The sequence below is a fragment of the Chiloscyllium plagiosum genome, unplaced genomic scaffold, assembly GCF_037043375.1.
Source record: "Chiloscyllium plagiosum isolate Xiang-an unplaced genomic scaffold, Cpla_swu_hap1 HiC_scaffold_12, whole genome shotgun sequence".
In the NCBI taxonomy this organism is placed as follows: domain Eukaryota; kingdom Metazoa; phylum Chordata; class Chondrichthyes; order Orectolobiformes; family Hemiscylliidae; genus Chiloscyllium; species Chiloscyllium plagiosum.
In genome coordinates this window covers 46122505-46147685 of record NW_028270150.1, presented here as the reverse complement: position 1 = coordinate 46147685, position 25181 = coordinate 46122505, and the positions used below count along the sequence as shown (strand labels likewise).

The following is a 25181-nucleotide window of genomic DNA, read 5'->3' as shown; positions in this document are numbered from 1 at the left end:
AACTGAGAAACTAACTTTCAATTCTAGACTAATTAACTATATTGAAATTCCACAAACTACCATGGTGTGATTAGACTTTCTTCCCCAGAGATGATCCTTGAATCTTCTAAAATATTTTGACCAATTTATGTTAGTGTTGGCAACTCCAGTTTTATTTATTCCTGGAGATTTAATCATAAGACATCGCTTGTTCTGATTCTTAATCACATGGGATTGGATCATGGGATAGTTGTCCACTGTTTTCAAATGTTGTTGCCATAGTGAAGTATTGTAATAATATCAAGATCCAAATAAAATAATGTGCTTTATAATTTATTGAGATATTTATGAAATTTACAAATTAAAGAAAGGACACAAGAGAAAAATGATTCAAGGGCCCATATTTACATGAAATTTATTTTGGTAATGTTTCTGCAGCATCAATTGCACTGAGAAACCATAAGTAAATTCCAATGATTTTAAAACATCAATGAGTAAATTCTAACTGATTGCATATACTTTTATGATTATTTTTATAACTTGCTGTATTGTAAAATAAAATGAATAAAAGCAAAACTAAACCTAATTAATTGGCTCCTACATTCCATTGATGAAGCTCAGTCTCACTAGTAAGACTCGGTCCGCAGGGAGAAGCACCAAAACTGTCTCAGCTTCAGACAACAATGCAAATGCTTAATAAAACAGGGCACAAAACCAGAAGACTTTGGATAGGTTTTGTATGTATTTTATTGCTTCCAGGCAGTGATTATTTGTAAAGAAAGTGAGGACTGCAGATGCTGGAGATCAGAGCCGAAAATGTGTTCCTGGAAAAGCGCAGCAGGTCAGGCAGCATCCAAGGAGCAGGAGAATCGACGTTTCGGGCATGAGCCCTTCTTCATTTGTGGTCATTTTCAAAGTGGTTAACATTTGGAGAAAACTCAGAATCCCTGGCTGGCAAAGGTTGAGAGTTAATATGGTAACGTTATTTAATTTTTTAAAAAGTTTCGTCAAGCCATAGAAAGAATGAGCACTTTTTTTTTCCCCAAGGGCTACGGGGGACAAGGAGGGAAAGTGAAGCTGAGGATTATAAGATTGGACATGATCTCATCAAAAGGCAGAGCAGACTCAATGGGTCAAAATGCCTACTTCTCCTTCTACACCTTATGGCCTTTTTATTTGTTCATAGAATGTGCATGTCACTGCCTCAGCCAGCATTTATTGCTCATCCTTAATTGTTCTCGAAAGGTGCCTTCTATCCTTGTGGGGTAAAATGCCCATCTCATCTGGTCCTGATGCCTGGTCCCCCGTGTTTCATTTCTTTTATGGGCTATTTCTAAAAAACTCTGTAAACCTAACAAATACAAAGGTCAATTCTTTTTGTGCAGTTAAAAGAAAAGCGAAAAGTATAATGTTAATTCAATTCGACCTATCATTATAAGATTTTCATTGCACTATGAATTAAAATCCAAATGTGATTAAAGTGTAAAAGTCACAGTTAACTGAAAATTATGAGGAAATGTAATCATTTTAATTGCATTCAGAATATTCATTATGCTGTGCTACATAAATTTGATTTTGATGGTTACAGAGAAATATAAATCATTTTGGAAATCTTCAGAATTACAATATTGGTGTTCCTTCTTTTTAATGATTAATTCAATTTGCTGAATATTTTCTCTTGCTGTGTTTCTGATTTCCATAATTTTTAAGTGCTCTGTTCCTCTTGTACAACATAAGCTGGCTGTTTTCAGTCTTTGCACTGCAACCAGACGGAAGGCAAAAATTTCAGTTACTTGTAGGGGCACAATAAAAGTAGCATCATCATAAACTGCTTCCTTGCCGAGGTGAAAAAATGCTAGGCCAGCCAAGGTTACTGACAGATGATGAACCAAATCTGTTGTTTTCAGTGTACTTTGATTTATGTTTTTGCAAATGCAATACTTCTACTGAATACTATTTGTAGTGCAGTGGTCAACTTGATTTTGACAATTTACATAATTTAACGCTTTGTACTTCAGGGATGGCAATTATTTTGGAGAATTAATAACACATGATGTGTGGTTACAACACTTTTGTTTGGCATTTTACAGGTAGCACATTAACTGCATAGTGCCTGGTCATTTAAATTATATTATTTAAATTATACTAACCATGCTTTTCATTGGTTGTGTGCATCAGCAAGGATCCCAATGTTATAACTTGTCAGGACCATTAAAAGCTAACTTACACTTCTTAAATGGAAGATGCATTGCGCTAGGATGAGTTGTTGGCAGTCATGCAGGAACTCATCTGGGAAAGGATGAAAAATGGAACAACTTAGGCAGACTCCAAGTTTTCAGATGCTCAGTTATGAGCCTTGGTGGAAGAGGTGTAAAGTGGGAAAGGTGTCCTGAAAATACCGAGAGAGCAGACAGTCAAGGAAATATATGCCAGGATTCATGTCCAAAAGAAATGGATGCAGCACAACAAGATGTCCAATGGCCTCACTTTAGCAGTCAAGGTCATGTGAATGTATCTTCAAATGGTGTATTCTATCAACTGCACTGAGCCTCAGTTACTGTCCAATTCATTGCATACTCATTGCTCACCTACTGGCAATTTTCATAAATCTTGATTCATAGCTTCATCCAACCTGCATGTCTTAAGCCAACATCGCTCAGCTTGTATACTCTACCAGCTAATTGAGCCCTGACCAGGTAGAAATGATATGTGAGGACTGCAGATGCTGGAGATCAAAGTCAACAAGTGTGGCACTGGAAAAGCCACAGCCATCAGGAATGTCATTCCTAATGAAGAGCTTATGCTTGAAATGCTGACTCTCCTGCTCCTTGGATAATGCCTGACTTGCCGTGCTTTTCCAGCACCACACTTTTTGACTGAGCCATGATAAGTTGTCAACTGTCACTGAATAAAATCGTCAATGACATTTCCTTATTCAACACTGGACAGCAAACTGCAAAATGTTGCAAATAAGTCCAGGTGCAGACTTCAGTGAGTCAGGTACATTGCCACATCGCTTTCACAGCACTGTCAATGCAGTTCATGCCCTGCTCTGAGTTTATAGCTGTAGCTGCAACAATTGGCAGATTTCAGTCATTTCCTTCAAACAGTAGGGTAGGCTTTCACATAATCTTTCTCACAGAGATTCAGATAAAAGAATTGCTGTAACATCTTGAGCTAACTTGTCAAGAATCCTTCTCTTCCTTCTCATCTCTTCTTACAACTTGAGCTGCTCTGTGTAGTCACTTTATTCTAAAGTCAAATCATATTAGAAAGGAATTGCCAACTAGTGTATCCATATCTGGAGCAACTGTGTTGTCAGCAAAAAATCTTGAAAAATCTGCCATATCCCCACTTTTAGACCTGTGGACCTTGAAACAACTTAAGAAAACACATTCATAAAACAAAATAACGGTCCTAAGTAATCAACCAATAACTAACTGAAACGTAGATGGATTCCTTTAAATACTGCTGACGAAGGGATCACTTTTGACACACTGCATTCAAATATGTAGGTTAAAAAAATGACATTAGTTGAAGCAGTGAGCTGAAGATAGCACCACGAGGTCAAATCAGTACAAAGTGCTGACGAACATCATGATCTTAAAGGCAATAAATGCTGATCAGGCCAATGAGGCCCACATAGTGAACAGATAAGTAAAAACTAATGTGGCAATGCTGCATACTTCTGCGAACAATCAATGAACCTGTGATAACATCGCAATCTTATAGCATCCCACTAATTTCTAAGTGTATGTGCACAATGAAGGCCAGGCCTCATTTTGGAATATTATGGACTCTGGGAGCACCCAAAACGAGGTAATAATTATGCCAATTTCATACTCAGGTATTTTACATAAAAACATTGACTACTGCACCAAAATAAACATTCAGAATTTCAATCTTTTCTCCCCTAAGATTTAGACTTTTGTTTCTGTAGCTCTAGTTTATTTTTATTTAAATTATCTCTCCGGTCTTGTACAATTGAAGCCAGCCAAGCGGTGGTCCGCTTTTTTGCTACTTCCCAATTGTAACGTGGTATGTAGTCAAAATCAGAGAAGGCTTTGTGGCTAGTAAAGGTAAACTTCGTGTTGAGCATTGTAATAAGGTGTCGGTTTATTCTGGGAACATATGTAATAAATGGCTGTAGCAAAAACTGCAGCATCTCCATCATGAAAGATGTGAAGTACATCAGCAGCAGAGGCATACTAAGCTTTTCTGGAATTGTAAACCCCAGAGGGCTCATCATCTCATGGTTAAAATCTGAATAACTCATATGTGGGGTATCATCTGTGATGTAATAGAATTTTCCACCAACAATTTTCTTTCTATCCTTGTCTTTCATAGCTCTAGCCACTAAAATATGAGCCCAAGCTACATTGCTAACATAAACAGGATTCACGAGTGCCTGCTTCCTGGAAGTTCTCTTCAGAATATTTCCATTGTTGATTCCTTCATCCAAATGTGGTATCATAAAACGGCAGTTTTCTCCATAGATATACGTGGGTCGTATAGCACATGTTACCATTTGTTCACCATTAGGTAGGAGGCATCCATTCGATGTCAGCACTAGTTGTTCTGCGATTTTTTTTGTTTTGCTGTAGTAAAATTTTAGTTTGCCAGGGTAGACTGTGTCTTCATCACCATTACAGATCGAATCACCTCTTACATTTGGTCCTACCACCTCTACACTACTGGTATAGATAAAACACTTCACATTCTGCTGAATAGAAGTTTCTATCAAAAGTTGAGTTCCTGCCAAATTAAAATGAAACAATATGATAAAAACTGATACAGAAAAACAGAAATCATATGGACATAATTGTAAAAAACACTCTGTTTACCATGATCAGAAATGAAAGTGAAAAGCATCCTGTATCATCGTTTTAATTGATATAGAAATAAAGGCTGAATCTTCATATATTTTACAAGTGTCAATTTTGCAGAGTTTTACTGAGGATTTCTCTCTGCGAGGTCTAATGAGATTTCTCATAATATCATCACAAACTCCCTTCTTTAACTACCTACCACGTCCCTATGGCTGTGCTCTTGTTCAATGCTAGTTCAATTGTACCACTTGCCATACTTGAAAGACTTGACATTACTGGAATATCTCTAGCACTAGTACCATCTTTAAAAGATCATGTGCACTGTCAGTCTGGAGTTTACCTGCACAGTGACATGGTAGAGAAGGTGAAATCAGAGCCTTCTTTTGTGGGAGGAACCTGCAAGTCAGTATGGGCATGTGATGCAAATGACAGTTGTTCTCTTACCCCAGGGTGGACAGAGGAGGCCACAAAAACCTATCAGGCTGGGCTGAGGTTGCCACCCAGTTCATTGCAGGCTCAGCCTGGAAAAAAGCCCAGCAGTGCAGGAGAGCCACCATCTTTTCTCTACTCCCTACTTGCCATTTCTGATATCACTGAAGAAGGGCTTATGTTGCCTGACCTACTGCGCTTTTCCAGCAACACATTTTTAAGCTAGTTTCTGACATCACCCAGACCTCCTATAACCCTGCAGCTGCAACTCAATCATTCAGGCCAATCACATACTTTTCAGCATTAACAGCCACTTAGATCTCACTCAATCCTTCCCTCCCTCTAATTGAAGGAGAAAACAGCCCACAATCAGCAGGAAGAACCAAGCTAAGTTGTGGGCGGCCCAACATTTGACTCCTCTTCCCTTATGAGGACAGGAGTCAGACTCTGACCAGCCAAGTTTAAGTGATCCAGTCCAAGCCCCTGGTCTGGTATGAAAGCCTGCTCTTGATTTACTGTGCCGGGAACCTTCCACCTCATCCCCCTCCATCCCCAACCCTATGGGCTTGATATGACTGAGGACTGCTGACAACCATGGATTTGTATCTGCAATTAATGGCAATGCAAGAAGTAAAGTGAATTTGCTAGCTCTAGCATAGGGACCAAGTGACCAAGTTGATAGATGAAGGAAGGGCTGTTGATGTCATATACATGGACTTTAGTAAGGCATTTGATAAGGTTCCCCATGGTAAACTAATAGAGAAAGTGAAGTCACATGGTGTGCAGGGTGTTTTAGCTAGGTCGGTAAAGAACTGGTTGAGCAACATGAGACAGAGAGTAGTAGTTGAAGGGAGTTTCTCAACCTGGAGAAAGGTGACCAGTGGTGTTCCACAGGGGTCACCGTTGTTTGTGATATGCATAACTGATCTGGAAGAGGGCACTGTTGGTATGATCAGCAAGTTTGCAGATGACATGAAGATTGGTGGAGTAGCAGAAAGCATAAGGGACTGTCAAAGAAGACAGGAGGATATAGATAGACTGGAGAGTTGGGCAGAAAAGTGGCAGATGGGAGTTCAATCCAGACAAATGTGAGGTGATGCATTTAGGCAAGTCTAATTCTACAGCGAATTGTACAATGAACGGAAGAGCCTTGGGAAAAGTTGATGGGCAGAGAGATCTGGGAGTGCAGGTCCATTGTACCCTGAAGGTTGCTGCACAGGTGGATAGTGGTCAAGAAGGCATATAGTATACTTGCCTTCATTGGACAGGGTATTGAGTATAAGAGCTGGCAAATCATGTTAAAATTGTACAAGACATTGGTTCGGCCACATTTAGAATACTGTGTAGAGTTCTGGTCGCCACGTTACCAAAAGGATGTGGAGAGGGTGCAGTGAAGATTTACAAGGATGTTGCCTGGTATGGAAGGTACTAGCTGTGAAGAGGGGTTGAGTAGGTTAGGTTTGTTTTCATTAGAGAAAAGGAGATTGAGAGGGGACCTGATTGAGGTTTACAAAATCATGAAGGGTACAGACAGGGTGGATAGAGATGAGCTTTTTCCCAGGGTGAAGGATTCAATAATGAGAGGTAATACTTTTAAGGTGAGAGCTGAAATGTTTAAAGAGGATGCTGGGTGTCTGGAACACGTTGCCAGCAGAGGTGGTAGAGGCAGGTACAGCAGATTCATTTAAGATGCGTCTGAACAGATGCATGAGTAGGTGGGGAGCAGAGGGATACAGATGCTTAGGAATTGGGCGACAGGTTTAGACAGTAGATTTGGATCAGTTCAGGCTTGGAGGGCCGAAGGGCCTGTTCGTGGGTTGTACATTTTTTTTGTTCTTTCTTTGTACAAGAAGATACATCTGGGTAGGCTCAAATTGAATGAACAGCCCTGCATGCACTTTGTCTACTGCAGCATTTCCAGTTGGAGTACAGCTTTAAAGTATAAAAGCATTCTATAAATGGATCACAGAGATTACATTAAATTTCTGAGAGGTTGGCTGGTGTCGCATACCAGAGTCCATGAATCTAAGATGCCAACCCAGAGCAACAAGTGGCAAGCTGGAGTTTCCAGGTGGTACAATCATTGGATGGCCAATGATCAACCCTCAAAAAGAGGGTTAGTCTTCTTATGCAAATCCAAGCATTGGCTGCACACTGCAGCTTGAGACAGAAGTTGGGGTGTTTTGGTTCTGGCCTGGAGGCATTGTTTCGAACAGTCTCCACTCATTCAAGGTTACTTCTACTCTTAAGGGGAGTATCATGGAGGCGGGGTGGAATGTTGCAGCAAGTAATGTGATTTTTTTGACCCCAGTTTGCACGAGTATTGGATCTTTGATGAAGCGCTGGTGAGGATCACAGCTTGCACACCATTTTGAAGTCAGCAGAGAATGGTGATGAGTTTCTGCAGTCAGCCGAATCTCAGGACAATGTTCCACATTCCCTCATGGCTGACAGCATCAAAGGACTTTGTGAGATTGAAGAAGGCTATGCACAGATGTGTGTGCTGTTCCCTGCACTTTTCTTGGATTTTTCATACACTGAAAATCATGTGTGCCTCTTGACTGATGGAAGTCACACTGAGACTCAAAGAGAAACTCTTCAGCCACTAGGAGGAGGCAGTTAATGAGAATTCTTGTAATAACCTTTCTCGAGATGGACAATAGGGAAATCCCTCTGTATTTTCCACAGTCAGACTTGTCTCCTTTTTTGAAGGTCACAATTATGGTGTCTTTGAAAATTTCCAGTATACACTCTTCCTTCCAGACAAGGGCAATGCGGTCATGGATTCATGTCAAGAGTGCCTCTCTGCCATATTTTAGTACTTCAGTGGGGATTCTAACTGATCTGGAGGGCTTGGTGTTTTTCAGCTGTCAGATGGTTTTTTGACTTCACGGTGGGTTGGAGGTGTTTTGAGATGGCAATGTGCATTTCAGGATAGTGCCAAGACCACTTGCGTCAAAAGCCGCATCTTGGTTTAGGACGCCCCCAAAGTGCTCTCTCCACCAAGCACTGACTGCCTCGCCAGTGAGCATTGACTGCTTCTTGGTCTTTGATGAGCGACTCTCTATTTTTGCAGTCAGTGAAGCAGGGTCTCTGGGTAGGATCCCGGACATCATGAAGGATTGTGCTGAAGAAGCCACCCACATTGTGGTCATCAGCGAGTTGCAGAATCTCTTGCACTCTTTCACTCATTATCTATTCTTTAGGTCATGGGTCCTTTGTTGCATCTTGGCCTTCGGTTGCTTGAAGGCAGTTTCCTTTTGTTGAAGTTTTGATGCAGCTGCTCATTTAGGAATGCCTTGCTTTGGCAGTCTAGGATATCTTGGATCTCCTGATCGTTCTCAACAAACCAACCTTGCTGTTTCCTGGTCAAGAGGCCAAACATATCCACACAAGTGCTGATTATGGAAGCTTTTAGGGTTGTCCAGGCACTGAGGCCATTCTGTGGTTCTTACATGTTGGTCATCTCCAGGTTGGCTGTGAGGCACCATCTCAGTAGATTTTTCTTCTCCAGGTCTTTAGTCTAGCAAACACTGAACTTCCTACCATGGTGACAGGGAAGACTGGCCTGCAGTCACCATTGCTGGGAGGCAGACTGGGTAGGGTAGCCTACAGTCACCAGTGTAATGACTTGGACAGGGAACGGTGGCCTACAGTCACCGTTGCAGTGAGGCAGACTGGGAAGGGTGGCTTATAGTCACCATTCCAGTAAGGCAGACGGGGAAGGGTGGCCTACAGTTATCATTGTAGTGAGACAGAATGGGAAGGGTGGCCTATAGTCACCATTGCAGTGAAGCAGACTGGGAAGGATGCCCTCCAGTCAACATTGCAGTGAAGCAGAATGGGAAGGGTGGCCTACAGTCACCATTGCAGTGAGGCAGACTGGGAAGGGTGGCCTATAGTCACCATTGCAGTGAGGCAGACTGGGAAGGGTGGCCTATAGTCATCATTGCAGTGAGGCAGACTGGGAAGGGTGGCCTATAGTCACCATTGCAGTGAGGCAGACTGGGAAGGGTGGCCTATAGTCACCATTGCAGTGAGACAGACTGGGAAGGGTGGCCTATAGTCATCATTGCAGTGAGGCAGACTGGGAAGGGTGGCCTATAGTCACCATTGCAGTGAGGCAGACTGGGAAGGGTGGCCTATAGTCATCATTGCAGTGAGGCAGACTGGGAAGGGTGGCCTATAGTCACCATTGCAGTGAGGCAGACTGGGAAGGGTGGCCTATAGTCACCAGTGCAGTGAGGCAGACTGGGAAGGGTGGCCTACAGTCACCATTGCAGTGAGGCAGACTGGGAAGAGTGGCCTATAGTCACCATTGCAGTGAGGCAGACTGGGAAGGACGGCCTACAGTCAGCATTGCAGTGAGGCAGACTGGGAAGGGTGGCCTACAGTCACCATTGCAGTGACGCCTACTGGGAAGGGTGGCCTATAGTCACCATTGCAGTGAGGCAGACTGGGAAGGGTGGCCTACAGTCAGCATTGCAGTGAGGCAGACTGGGTTGAGTGCATTGAGAGGCTAGAACATTCAGGAAACAACAGTTCTCCACCAGCCTGCTTACAACACAACACTGTTCCTGACGTCTCAAAAACCGCCACAGTGAGCCCCCAAACAACATGGATTATTTCCCTTAACTCAGGAACAGGTGGGTGCGATGGATGGGGGGCGGGGGGGAGAGGGGGAGGTCAGCAAGGTTGGACGGGCTTGGGGGGTGGTGTTGGACAGGGTGTGATGGACAGGTAGGGGCACTGTTGGGGGGGGCAGGTGGGGCAGTGTTGGGCAGGGTTTGGGTCGGGTGGGCGGCAGTGTTGAATGGGGTTGGAGGGCAGGGGAGATGTTGGGGGTTTTGTGGGTGGTTGGGGCAGGGGTTGGGAGGTGGGTGGAGAGAAGTGTCAGGGGGGTTTGGGGGTGGGCAGGAGCAGTGGTGGATGGGGTTGGGGGCAGCTGGGAAGGAGGGGCTTGTGTGCTGCTGCAGTCTCTTTTGAACGGGGAACAGACTTTAAAAGCTCCGAGCCCCAGAAGAAAGGCATTTCATCAATTAACCGAATAATGCCCGCCCATCTCGTTTGGATAATCAAGGTTCCCCTGTACATCTTAAATGACGCTATCGTTCCCACCCATACCACTTCTGCTGGCAGTGCATTCCAGGCACCCACCATCCTTTACGTGAAGCACTTTTCATGTATATCTCCCCTAAGCTTTTCCCCTCTCACTTTGAACAGTGATTGAGTCCTCCACTCTGGGAAAACGTTTCTTGCTATCCATCCTGTCTACACCTCTCATGATTTTGTAGGCCTCAATCAGGTCCCCCCTCAACCTGCTTCTTTCCAATGAAAATAATCCTAACCTACTCAACCTCTCCTCATAGGTAGGACCCTCCATACTAGGCAACATCCTGGTGAACCTCCTCTGCACCCTCTCCAAAGCATCCACATCATTTTGGTAATGTGGCAACCAGAACTGTACACAGTATTCCAAATGTGGCCGAACCAAAGTCTTATACAATTGTAACATAACCTGCCAACTCCTGTACTCAATACCCCATTCAATAAAGGAAAGCATGCTCTACGTCTTTTTGACCACTCTACTGACCTGCACTGCCACCTTCAGGGAATAATGGATCTGAACACCCAGATCTCTCTGTACATCAATTTTCCCCAGGACTTTTCCATTTACTGTATAGTTTGCTCTTGAACTGCATCTTCCAAAATGCATCACCTTGCATTTGTCTGGATTGCACTCCAGCTACCATTTCTCTACCCAACTCTCCAATCTATCTATATTCTGCTGTATTCTCAGTCTCCTTCAGTATCTGCAAACTTGCTAATGAGGCAACCTACACCTTCCTCCAAATCATTTATGTATGTCACAAACAACAATGGTTCCCAGCACGGACACCACTGGTCACAGGTCTCCATTTTGAGAAGCACCCTTCCACTACTACTGTCTCGTGTTGCCCAACCAGTTCTCTATCCATCTAGCTAGAACACCCTGGACCCCATGCAATCTTACCTTCTTCAGCCTACCATGGGGAACCTTATCAAACACCTAATAAAGTCCATGTATATGACATCTATATGCCTTCCCTCATCAATCAACTTTGTTACCTCTTCAAAGAGTTCTATTAGGTTTGTAAGACATGACTTTCCCTGCATAAAACCATGTTGCTCATTTTCTTCCAAATGGGTATATATCCTATCCCTTAGTATATTCTCCAGTAGCTTCCCTACCACTGACGTCAGATTCACAGGTCTGTAATTAGCTGGATTATCCCTGCTATCCTTCTTAAACAAGGGGACATCATTAGCAATTCTCCAATCCTCTGGGACCTCCCCCGTGTTCAAGGATGCTGCAAAGATATCTGTTAAAGCCCCAGCTATTTCCTCTCTCACTTCCCTCAGTAACTTAGGATAGGTCCCATCTGGGCTCATGCACAACCAGCACACATTGTCCCCATGCCTGACACAAAACTCCCCAAACAAATGCTCTACTTTGAGGTCACAATGGAAAGTGATCACTTGAAGGCCAAAGGAAATCGTATAAGGACATTCTGAAAGCCTTCTTAAATAAAAGCAATATCCCCACCAACTATCTATGAAGAGAGGTTGAGTAGATTAGGATTAGTTTCATTAGAAAAAAGGAGATGGGGGGGGGGGACCTGATTGAGGTCTACAAAACCATGAAGGGAATAGACAGGGTGGATAGAGATAAGCTTTTTCCCAGGGTGAGGGATTCAATAACGAGAGGTGAGAGGTGAAAAGTTTAAATGGAACACACGTGAAAGGTACTTTACACAGAGGGTGGTAGGTGCCTGGAACACGTTGCCAGCAGAGGTAGTAGAGGCAGGCACGGCAGATTCATTTAGGGTGCATCTGGACAGATGCATGAGTATGTGGGGAGCAGAAGGATACGATGCTTAGGAAATGAGCGATAGGTTTAGACAGTGGATTTGGATCAGCTCAGGCTTGGAGGGCTGAAGGGCCTGTTCCTGCGCTGTAAATTTTCTTTGTTCTTCCTTTGTTCTCTTCCACACACACGAGTCTCTTGCCCTAGAACACGCAAACCAGGAAAGAAGCATCTATAAAGATACCAACCTCTCTGAGTGTCACTGACTAGAGTATATGGAGGCCAAGCACAAACAACTGGAAGTGTGCAGAATCCAGGGCATCCTATTCACCTCCAGGAAAAGGAGAAGAGGGAGACAGGTAGTGCAGGAGTTTCCTGTGGCTATCCTCATCTCAAACAAGTATGCTGTTTTGGAAAATGAGGTGATGGGCTCTCAGGAGAATCTAACATGAACAGCCAAGTTTTTGGTACTAAGATTCGCTCTAATATAAGGAAGGGTATGTCAGGTTCCAAGCGATCAATTGTGAAAGGAACTCTCTAGTCTGAGGTACAGACATATATTTCTGCAGTCAACAGTGAGAAATCTGAATGGTGTGTTGCCTCCCTGCTGCCAGGATCAAGGATGTTTTGGAGAGTGTGCAGAATGTTCTCAAAGGGGAGAGGGACCAGCAGGAGGTAATTGGGACTAACGAAATAGGAAGGGAAAAGGATGAGATTCTGAAGGGAGAATATAGGAAGTTAGACAAGAATTTAAAAAGGAGGTCCTTGAGGGTAGTAATATCTGGATTACTCCCGGTGCTAAGAGGGTAGGAATAGGACAATAGGGTAGATGAATGCTTGGCTGAGGAGCTGCGGGAGGGGTGGAGGGTTCACATTTTTGGATAATTGGAATCCCTTTTGGGGTAGAAGTGACCTGTATAAGAAGGACATATTGCACCTGAATTGGAAGGAGTACTATACTGGCAGGGAGATTTGCTTGAGCTGCTCAGGAGGATTTAAACTAGTAAGGTGGTGGGGGTGGGACCCAGGGAGATAGTGAGGAAAGAGATCACTCTGAGACTAGTACAGTTGGGAAAAGGAGCAAGTCAAACAGTCAAGGCAGGCAAGAACAAAGCAGAGAATGAGGTAGGACTGATAAATTAAACTGCAATTGTTTCGATGCAAGAGGCCTCACAGGGAAGGCAGGTGAATTCAGGACAGGTCAGGAACATAGGACTGGAAATCAGAAATTACAGAAACATGGCTCAGGGATGCATAAGACTGGCAGCTTAATGTTCTAGGAGACAAATACTAAAGTAAGGATAGAAAGGGGAGCAAGAGAGGAGGGGGAGTGGTGTTTTTGATAAGGGATAGCATTACAGCTGTACTGATGGAGGATATTCCCAGAAATACATCCATGAAAGTTATTTGGGTGGGACTGAGAAAGAAGAAAGGGATGATCACTTTATTGGGATTGTACTATTGACCCCCTCCACCCCAATAGTTAGCGGGAAATTGAGAAACAAATTTGTAAGGAGATATCAGATGTCTGTAAGAATAGTAGGGTGATTATAGTAGGGGATTTTAATTTTCCAAACATAAATTGGGTCTGCCATAGTGTCACGGATTTAGACGGAGAGGAGGTTAAGTGTGTACAAGAATATCTTTTTGATTCAATATGTGGATACGAGAGAAGGTGCAAAACTTGACCTACTCTTAGGAAATGAGAGGTGTCGGGGGTGGAGGGGTGCACTTTGGCGCCAGCGACTGTAATTCTATTGATTTTAAAACAGTGATGGAAAAAGGATAGACTGGATCTAAAAGTTAAAGTTACAAATTGGAGGGAGGCCAATTTTGGTGGTATTAGGTGAGAACATTCAAAAGTTGATTGGGGGAATGAATGTTCACAGGTAAATGGACGGGTGGAAAATAGGAAGCCTTCAAAAATGAGATAACGAGAGTTCAGAAACAGTACGTTCTTGTTAGGATGAAAGGAAAGGCTGATAAATATAGGGAATGCTGGATGACTAGAGAAATTTGCTCAAGAAAAGAAGAAAGTATATGTCAGGTATAGACAGCAAAGGTCAAATGAATCCTTAGAAGATAATAAAGGCAGTAGGAGTATACTGAAGGAGGAAATCAGGAGGGCAAAAAGGGGACATGAGATAGCTTTGGCAAATAGGGTTAAGGAAAATCCAAAGGGATTTTATAAATATATTAAGGACAAAAGGGGAACTAGGGAGAGAATAGTGGCCCTCAAAGATCTGCCTGCACCTGTGGAACTGCAGGTGATGGGGGAGTTACTAAATGAGTATTTTGCATCAGTGTTTACAGTACAGAAGGATGTGGAAATACGGAATGTGGGGAAATAGATGGTGACATCTTTCAAAATGCCCCAATTACATAGGACGTGCTGGATATCTTAAAACCTTAAAGGTGGATAAATTTCCAGAACCTGATCAGGTGTACCCTACAACTCTGTGAGAAGTCAGGGAAATGATTGCTGGGCCTCTAGCTGAGATATTTGTATCATCGATAGTCACAGGTGAGGTGCCAGAAGACTGGAGGTTGGCTAACATGGTGCCACTATTTAAGTGAGGTGGTAAGGAAAAGCCAGGAACTGTAGACTACTGAGCCTGACATTGGTGATGGGCAAGTCGTTGGAAAGAATCCTAAGGGACATGATTTACATGTATTTGGAAAAGCATGATTAGGGATAGTCAACATAGTTTTGTGCTTGGGAAATCATGAGTTTTTTGAAGAAGTAACAAAGAGGATTGATGACGGCAGAGTGGTGGACATGATCGATATGAACATCAGTAAGGTGTTTGACAAGGTTCCTCATGGTAGACTGGTTAGCCAAGTTAGATCACATGGAACACAGGGAGAATTAACCATTTGGACACAGAACAGGCTCGAAGATGGAAGCCAGAGGTTCATGATGGAAGGTTGCTTTTCAGACTGGAGGCCTGTGACCAAGGATTGCTGTCGCATCCACGTATATGGATGTGAATATAGGAGGTTATGGTTAGCTAATTTGCAGATGACACCAAAACTGGAGGTGTGATGGCCAGCAAGGAAAGTTACCTCAGAGTACAATGGGATGTTGATCAGAATCGCCAATGGGCTGAGATGGGGCAGATGGAGTTTAATGTAGATAAATGTGAGGTGCTGCATTTTGGAAAGGGAAATCTTAGCAGGACTTTCTGATACACTTAATAGTAAGGTCCCGTGGAACAAAGAGAACTTGGAGTACAGGTTCATAGTGGTAAAAACAAGGACTGCAGATGCTGGAAACCTGAATATGGATTAGAGTGGAACTGGAGGTCAGGCAGCATCCAAGGAGGAGTAAAATCGACGTTTCAGGCAAAAGCCCTTCAGCAGGAATAGAGGCAGGGAGTCTGCAGGGTGGAGAGATAAATGAGAGGGGGGGTGGGGGTGGGGAGAAAGTAGCATAGAGTACAATAGGTGAATGAGGGTGGGGATGGAGGTGATAGGTCAGAGAGGAGGGTGGGGGAAGGTAGCAAAGGGTACAGTGGGTGAATGGGGGTGGGAATGAAGGTGATAGGTCAGAGAGGAGGGTGGAGTGGATAGGTGGAAAGGAAGATTGGCAGGTAGGACAGGTCATGGGGACGGTGCTGAGCTGGAAGGTTGGAACTGGGGTAAGGTGGAGGGAGAGGGGAAATGAGGAAACTGGTGAAGTCCACATTGATGCCCTGGGGTTGAAGTGTTCCGAGGCGGATGATGAGGCGTTCTTCCTCCAGGCGTCGGTTGGTGAGGGAGTGGTGGTGGAGGAGGGCCAGAATCTGCATGTCCTCGGCAGAGTTGGAGGGGGAGTTGAGTTGGAGGGGGAATTGAAATGCTGGGCCACAGGATGGTGGGGATGATTGGTGGGGGTGTCCCGGAGATGTTCCCTAAAGTGCTCTGCAAGGAGGAGTCCAGTCTCCCCAATGTAGAGGAGACCGCATTGGGAGCAACGGATACAGTAAATGACATTGGTGGATGTGAAGGTAAAACATTTGATGGATGTGGAAGGCTCCTTTGGGGCCTTGGATGGAGGTGAGGGAGGAGGTGTGGGCGCAGGTTTTGCAATTCCTGCGGTGGCAGGGGAAGGTGCCAAGACGGGAGGGTGGGTTGTTGGGGGGCGTGGACCTGACCAGGTGCTCACGGAGGGAACGGTCTTTGCGGAAAGCGGAAAGGAGTGGGGATGGAAATATATCTCTGGTGGTGGGGTGCGTTTGGAGGTGGTGGAAATGTCGGCGAATGATGCAGTTTATGCGAAGGTTGGTAGGGTGGAAGGTGAGCACCGGGGGAGTTCTGTCATTGTTACGGTTGGAGGGGTGGGGTTCGAGGGCGGAGGGGCGGGATGTGGATGAGATGCATTGGAGGGCTATTTTAACCACGTAGGAAGGGAAATTGCGGTCTCTAAAGAAGGAGGCCATCTGGTGTGTTCTGTGGTGGAACTGGTCCTCCTGGGAACAGATACGGTGGAGGCAGAGGAATTGGGAATACGGGATGGCATTTTTGCAGGAGGTAGGGTGGGAAGAGGTGTAATCAAGGTAGCTGTGGGAGTTGGTGGGTTTGTAAAAAATGTCAGTGTCAAGTCGGTCGTCATTAATGGAGATGGAGCGGTCCAGGAAGGGGTGGGAGGTGTCAGAGATGGTCCAGGTGAATTTAAGGTCAGGGTGGAATGTGTTGGTGAAGTTGATGAATTGCTCAACCTCCTCACGGGAGCATGAGGTGGCGCCAATGCAGTCATCAATGTAGCAGAGGAAGAGGTGGGGAGTGATGCCGGTGTAACTACAGAAGATTGACTGTTCCATGTAGCCAACAAAGAGACAGGCATAGATTGGGCCCATACGGGTGCACATGGCAACCCATCTGGTCTGGAAGAAGTGGGAGGATTCGAAGGAGAAATTGTTAAGGGTGAGGACCAGTTCAGCCAATCGAATGAGTGTGTCAGTGGAAGGGTACTGTTGGGGACGTCGGGAGAGGAAGAAATAGAGGACTTGGAAGCCCTGGTCATGGCAGATGGAGGTGTAGAGGGATTGGATATCCATGGTGAAGATGAGGCGTTGGGGGCCTGGGAAACGAAAATCTTGGAGGAGGTCGAGGGCATGGGTGGTGTCTCGAACGTATGTGGGGAGTTCCTGGACTAGGAGGGAATAGGACAGTGTCGAGGTAAGTAGAGATGAGTTCGGTGGGGCAGGAGCATGCTGAGACAATGGATCAGCCAGGGTGGTCAGGCTTGTGGATCTTGGGAAGGAGGTAGAATCAGGCGGTGCGGGGTTCCCGGAATATGAGGTTGGAAGCTGTGGGTGGGAGATCTCCTGAAGTGATGAGGTTCTGTATAGTCTGGGAGATAATGGTTTGGTGATGGGGATTGGCGTCATGGTCGAGGGGGCGGGAGGAGGAGGTGTCTACGAATTGGCGCCTGGCTTCAGTGGTGCAGCCGTCAGTTCGCCAAACTACCACTGCACCCCCTTTATCCGCTGGCTTGATGGTGAGGTCAGGATTGGAGCAGAGGGAGTGGAGGGCTGCACGTTGTGAGGGTGAGAGGTTGGAGTGGGGGAGGGGGTAGCCAGGTTGAGGCGGTTAATGTCTCGGTGGCAGTCGGAAATGAAGAGATCGAGGGCAAGTAATAGGCCAGCACAGAGTGTCCAGGTGGATGGAGTGTGTTGGAGGTGGATGAAGGGATCACAGGCTCCACCCCCACTCCCAGCTGCACACCCACACCAGGTCCTACCTCCCAGCCCTGCCGAGTTTTCACCATCCCCCCAGACCTCCCCCTTACAGAGGATAAACGATCAGTCCTCAGCAAAGGCCTTCCCTTTATCCCCTCCACCCATGCATCAATGAATTTAATACATGCCGTGACGTCGAAGACTTCTTCCGCCACCTCCACCTCCAAGCTTACTTTTACAATCGGGACTCCAGCCCACCTTCCGAGGACCCCTTCACCCACCTCCAACACACTCCATCCGCCTGGACACCCCACGCTGGCCTATTACCCGCCCTTGATCTCTTCATTTCCAACTGCCACCGAGATATTAACCTTCAATGCCTTGGTTTTAATTCAAGTTGTACCTTTAACATTGATGGCTTCTAGCTCTTCATTGCTGATGTAACCCCAGACGTCAATCACAGAAGCAGTGTGAATAACACAGGTCACTCCTTCGCAGGCTGTTTGCAGGACCTCTTTATCTCTCACATCTCCTATAAAAGCTGTCACCTTAATTCGACCTCCAGTCAATGCTGAGAAACAATGTTTTAAAAAGAAACAAAAACATACCATTAGATCTATTGAAATCATATTCACACCTTGTTGCCTAGACATTAAAACTTGAACTTCTTCAAGCTGTTCTGAAAGACAACAAATAGAACTGAAGAATTAAGAGGGAAAAGAAATCAAAAAAAGACTTATTTAATTGGCTTATACATAACTTGGTATTTATCTTGCTTCTTTCAGATCACCCAAATTACCTACTTTCTTTGTGAATTTCTCAATATATATCTCCCCTACGCCCACGCATAGTCCAATGAGAAGCTAATCTATTTCTTAGCACCAGCAGATTATTGGCAGAGATCTGACAAAAAGTGTGTACTAATTCACTCAATATGGGATTATGTATGGTGCTAAGGCAGTCAGGGAAAGACAGAAAACAACTAAACATTTGACCAAAATCACAACATTTAAAAACAATTGTCTCCATTTCAAGTTCTCTTCAGACTGGAAATTACATACCTAAGACAATCTTACAGCTTTAGAAGTTAAGTGAGTTAACTTATTGACTGTATCTTCCAGAACTTTCTGAAGAAGTGGTGGATGTGCACACAATTACAACACTTAAAAGACATTTGGATAAGTACATGAATAGGAAAGGCTTTGAGGGACGTGGGCCAGGAGCAGGCAGGTGGGACTAGTTTTGTCTGGGATTATGTCTGGGATAATACTGGTTGGACTGAAGTGTCTGTTTCCATGCTGTTTGACTCTATCACTCTAAAAAATAGTTATGTCTAAAGTCATAGAAGGATTAGCAAAACAGTGATTCAAGCAAACACAAAGGTTACAAAGTGCAATATTTTCTACCTATTTTCTGACTGTTAGATTCTGAAACGGTGTCTGTGGCATGTGCATGATCTTTTGGAGGAAATTACACTGATTCTATGTTTCTGAATGCAGAGAAACTCTACACAAAGCATGCAGAGTAGGTAGATTTTTTTGCCTAAATTGGATGCAGATTACTGGAGCTAGGAAGTGATTCTGAGCAGATCTATATAAGAAAGGGATACAGGCTATTTGCACTGCACAATCAGTAAGGAACATGGTCAATATGTCTGCAGATGGCCATGAAGATCTCGGTCTTGAAGGACCTAGATGCCAAGCTGCAGACTGTACCATTTCAGCATTAGCAACTGCAGCCTGGTCTGACTGATGGGCAACTGAGAGTTACTGGCAGAGTGGAAGGACAAATTCTGTCATCATGAGGAAGAATCTGCTGTCATGATGAAGATGGGGTCACTGCCACTCCCTTGTGACAGCAATCCAAGTGTTTTGATTTAGGATAGACTTCTGGATTGCTGTGACAACCCACAATCTCCTTTACACATTGGAATCCACAGCTCTTAAAGCAGTAATGTGGGCTTAGTTGGCTTGAAATTAGGCTTCGAAGGCACAGAGCTGAGATTTCATGCACTTAGCACTTAGACATTGGGAGGCCATTGTTGGTGTTGCAATGAAAGCTGCAATGTTGGCTATCTGAGAGTGAATCTTGTTTTAGCGCCACATGTGCTAACAGAGTTGGCCTCCATTTACAAGTTGCATGTGACAGTGTTTGGAGGTTTCTAATTAGTTTCACAACACAACATACACTTTGTTACGCAAACGCAATAGCACTGTTCTGTAGATTGCTTCATCCAAGTGTTAATCTAAATTGAAACTCTCATGTGGCCTCACCCTTCAGTGAACTGGTACTTATGCCAACCTTATCAACTGGCCTGACTGTAAGCCATTTATGCCAATGTCTCTCCACTTCTAAGCTATCCTTTGAATTGCATGTAGTACCAATATCTGAGTTGATAGATACGAGTGAGAATGTATTTTCTTTATCACCATTTTCTGGCTGCTTTTCTTGGCTTCTTAAATGGGAAAGACAGAAGGTTAAGGGGATGTGTGAAGGGCAAAATAGAAAGGAATACACATTTACACCATTTGCAGGTAATAAATCATAAGAGAATAGGAATGTGAGGCAAGTAGGATATGAAGAGGATGATTTTAATTTAGGGTACTATCACCTTCAGTAGTTTAGCCTTGATGTAAGTTCAGATGTACTTCTTATATTTAGGTCTTGCACAAATTTAATTGCCACTTTTCAGTCACAGAAACACTGAATGCCACATATAAATGTCAATTGAAATACAGCCATTAACCAACCTCCATGCTCTGTATGAACATTAGAAATACTTCTTCTCAAATCAATTGCTCTCAGAAGGTTACATTATGTTTTGGGATACACTCTGAATTGCTCTGGTTTTGCTGCAAAACAATCCTCAAGTTATACCAATGGAAATGACTGCATTTGTTTTGCGACTGTTTCTCCTCTCCTGAAGCACCAACTCATAGTGAAACATGTTTCCATGTTAAAGGAATTGGGAAAACCTTATGGCACAAAAAAGTCATTTGTCCATTACGTCTGCATCTACAACAACTTAAAGTATAGGCTCAGCCAGGGAGTTTTGACAGATTATTCCAAATCTAATTCCTGTGCTTATCAATTATTCACATTTTCTACTTATGCATGATGGCGTCCAATTACGAACAAGAACTCTGTGTGATTTTACCTCTGGATCACAGAATTGCAATTGCACTATCTCTAACGCCTGCTATTTCAGTAATACGTGCTCACTGAAACACAAACCTGACAATGATCTGGGTTGTCTTTTGGTTACAGGTCATTAACATGCTGTGTAGAGGATTTACTAAGGGCCATCAGGACAATTACAGTAGCAGTAGCAGCTTAGAATTCTGTGCATTCTGCATAATCCAAGCAACAGAATGCAATGCAGATCTGACACAAACACTCTTGCCCGCAATCAAATTTTAAAGTTCACTTTTGATAACAAGAAATAAAGAGTTTCTCTGCTTCTACTCATTTTTCCAAATTCTGCTGTTTTTGAAGTAATTTTAAATATCACTCAGGTCCTTCCAGTGCCAAGGAGTTGGTTAATTGACACCTCACAGTTCTAAACTAAAAGCAGAATGCCAGCAAAGTGTTACTTAAGTTAAAACCAAAGTCCTTCAGACCATTCAGAAATACAGCAAAGCTTGCTGTTAAAACTCTAATTTATATGAATTATATTTAGTCTTTTTCAAGACAAAAACTTCCTTTTGGTAGACTTTAAATTAAATAATCTTATATTAATTTTCTGTAATTTTACAGGATTTTACAGTAATTTGCACATTATGGCACTTTTTGTGTCAGCAAGTATTATTACAATGAGTAATAAGTGTATTTAACAGAACCACTCATGACACATACCTTGCAAATCTTCTACAAATGCCTGTTCTATCACTTTATCCAATATCCTGATTTCTGAGAGATTTTCTTCAATCAGAAGTTTTATGATTTCTTGACCAAGAAATCCGTTGCCTCCTGTAACTAGAAAGATCTCTCCATTAGCAGGCATCATGTTAATACAGAGTGTACTATAAGTGTTGTGAACTGAATCTTGAATCAAAATTCTGACTCTACTGTGTAGTGGCTGGTAACCATATTTTATACGTCTGCATTAACCTTGAAAACATGCTGATACTGATACTTGAATAGCAATGATTTATAAACTGTGTTCAGTTATTTGAGAATTGCTACATCTGTTAGCCTATTTATTCATTTTGAGGTTATCAGCAAGGATGCATTATTTCATAACTATCCATAAAATTCATGGTCACAATAGATAATACATGTAAATTTGCTCAATAAAGGAAATATGAAACAAATGTGAATCATTTTTAGATGTAATAGTTCTACTTTAAAATACTGCTGCAGAACTCCATCAGAAATTGGTTTCAGACAGCCTATCAAGATACTATCAAGAGTCAGGCCTGGGACCATTCCATCTCCTTCTTGCTCCACAGCAATAATTATTTAAAGTTAACTTTTACTGATAATCCCCAGTGATCATGTGATAATCTTTAAGGGTTATTTTTAAATCCAAAAACTTTCCATCCATTTCTCATCTGGACAAAGGACAATCACCGACTGAAATTCCAGGCAGAACCCACGCAGCTTCACTGTCATCCAAAGTTTCCTCAATGCAGCATTGTGATACTAAGTATTGAGTTTGTAAAGGGAAGACTGGCTCACATATAACAAAAGACATTTGAACATTTCTGTTTTGATGATTCCAAGAAAGGTCTGGCTGATATGACTTCTGAGGTTCCAATAAAGAATTGTCTAAGATCTGAACAACGGAAAGCTCAGTGCTCGCATCCCAGAAAATTCCCATCCCCCCACAACAAATTAGCTGCTCCAGAAACAGCATGCCTTAAAAAGCACAGGCCTTCTGGCACTAATGGACTGACACTTTTCAACTCCACCAACACTGCACATTTTCAGGCAGAATTTAAACATTTTCATAAGACCATAATATTTAGCAGCAAGATGTAGGCCATTTGCCTCAATAAGTCTGTTCTGCTATTCAATGAAATGGCTGATCTGAAAATCCTCAATGCAATTCTGTTGCCTTTTTTTTTATAAATTGTGAATCTTCTATTGAATAAACATTTGCCTGTCTTAACCTTAAATATACTTAATGACCAAGCCTTGATAGCCCTCTGCAGTAAAGATTTGCTATCGTCAGAGAAAACCATTCCTCCATTTGGCCTAATTATTTAATGAGTTGATTTTACCTTCATTCCAGCAGAGATCTTGATTAGAGCTATCCAAATGTGGAAGAAACATAAAATGTAAAAGGATTAAATAAGTAAGATGAAGGGTTTAGCGGTATGAGGTCTAAATGTTGGCAAATGGACCAAGGTCAGATTGAAATGTCTGGTCGGCGCGATGAATTGAACCAAAGCATCTGTTTTTGTGCTGTTTGACTCTGACTCTATCTCGGTCTTACTCTGAGATTATGGTCTGGTTCAAGACTCTCCTACAAGGAAAAACAGAATGTTATGGTTTTAATAATATTGCCTCTCATTCTTCTAAATCCCAACGAGTACAGGCCTACCTACTCAACCTTTCTTCATAAGAAAATCCTTCCATACTCTGGATCAATCAAGCGAACCTTCTTGGCACTGTCTCCAAAGCTAGAGCATCAGAGGCTGAGGAACGACCAGATAGAAGTACATAAAATTACAGGAAGCATGGATAGTCAGAGTCTTTTTCCCAGGTTGGAAATGTAAATTACTGAGGGGTATAGGTTTAAGGTGAGAGAGGGAAAAGTTTAAAGGAGATGTGCGAGGCACATTTTTTCACACTTACCACAGGTGGTAAGTGCCTGGAATATACTGCCAGGGGAGGTGATACAAGCAGATAAGAAAGCAACATTTAAGAGGCATTTAGACAGACATATGAACAAGCAGGAAACACAGAAATGCAGACCATGGAGATGGAATTAGTTTAAAATGGCATTATGGGCAGTGCCAACATGGTAGGCCAAAGGGCCTGTTCCTGTGCTGTACTGTTCTATATGCGATGTTCTACATGCCATATATCTTTCCTTAGTATGGGAACCAAAACCATTCACAGTATTCCAGGTGAGGTCCAATTATTGCCTTGCATAATTTTAACGAGACTTCCCTATTTTTATATCTATTCCCTTTGAAATAAAGACCAGCAGTCCCTTCGATCTCCACATTACACACTGACTGTGGGATGCTAACTTTTTGTGATTTATCAATGTAAACCCTCAGTACAGCAGACTTCTGCAGCTGTTCTCTGTTTAAATAATATTCAGTTCCTCTGTTCTTCCAACCAAAGTGCAAAATCTCACATTTTTCCACATTATATTCAATCTGCCAAATTTCTGCTGACTGACTTAAGATTTAGGTACAGGAATAGCCTTTTCGGCCCCTTAAACCATCTCTGCCATTCATTAAGATTGCAGCTGATCTGATATTCCTCATATTCATTTTCCTGTGCTTTCCCTATATCCTTGATTCCCCAACTGATCAAGAATCTATGTATCTCATTAAATACACACAAGGACTCCGCTCCCACAGCTCTCTGTGACAAGCAGTTCCAAAGATACTCAGCCTTCTGAAAGAAGAAATTCCTCCTCATCTCACTTGGTGCACTTTTATACTGAGACAATGCCCTCCAATCCTAGATTTTTCCATGAGGGGAAGCGTCTTCTTGGCATTTACACTGTCAAGTCTCCTATTTGTTTCAATGGAGATAATTTCTTATTTTTTTCTTTCCATTGAGTAAAGTCACAACCTATTTATGATTTGGAGATGCCACCACAGTGGATCACTGCAGGGAAGTCGATTGTCAACTTATCGGACCACACCCTTCGACTGGAAGAGATTGAAGTCCTGAGCAGGGGTCTCGTTTTCTGCCCCACCACCAAAATGGACCCCTTGGTTCTTTCAGCAGACACAGAGGAATTCATCAGACAAATGAGACTCTGGGAATTCTTTCAAGGTGCCAGCAGTGATTCCAACAAGCCCACTGACAAACTGGAACAGTCATCACAGGGATCCGTAGAGAAGTGATCAAAGAAGGAGTCAACTTGGACCCCACCAGAGGGCCGTTGCCCTGGGCTTGACATGTATGCTCAAACCATCAGGAAATTTTTAAATGCCAGCTTCATCAGCCGTACCCACAAGGTAGAGCAAAACATCACCCATTCACAATGCAATGCCATCCATGTTCTCAAAACCAATCACAACATTGTCATCAAACCAGCAGATAAAGGGGGAGCCATCATCATTCAGAATAGAACAGATTACTGCAAGGAAGAGTACTGACAACAGAACAACCAGGAACCCTACGGGCAACTACCGGCTGATCCGACCAAAGTACACACCGTGAAGTAAACACATTGATCAGGACTCTGGATGCAGTCCTTCAGAGTTCCCTACGCACCCTCATCCCACATAGGCGTAGGCA

At 43.3% G+C, this 25181-nt stretch overlaps 1 protein-coding gene across 1 annotated transcript; it reads right to left on the bottom strand.

Moving 5' to 3' along the window:
- Positions 1 to 302: 302 nt before the first annotated feature.
- hsd3b1 (hydroxy-delta-5-steroid dehydrogenase, 3 beta- and steroid delta-isomerase 1) lies at positions 303 to 21750 on the bottom strand. Its single transcript, XM_087992396.1, has 3 exons — positions 21603 to 21750; positions 18151 to 18318; positions 303 to 4734 (listed from the first exon to the last, which is right to left on the bottom strand). The coding sequence occupies exons 1-3, from the start codon at positions 21748 to 21750 to the stop codon at positions 3893 to 3895; spliced, it is 1158 nt and encodes a 385-aa protein (XP_087848522.1). The 3' UTR covers positions 303 to 3892.
- Between the last annotated feature and the right edge of the window lie 3431 nt (positions 21751 to 25181).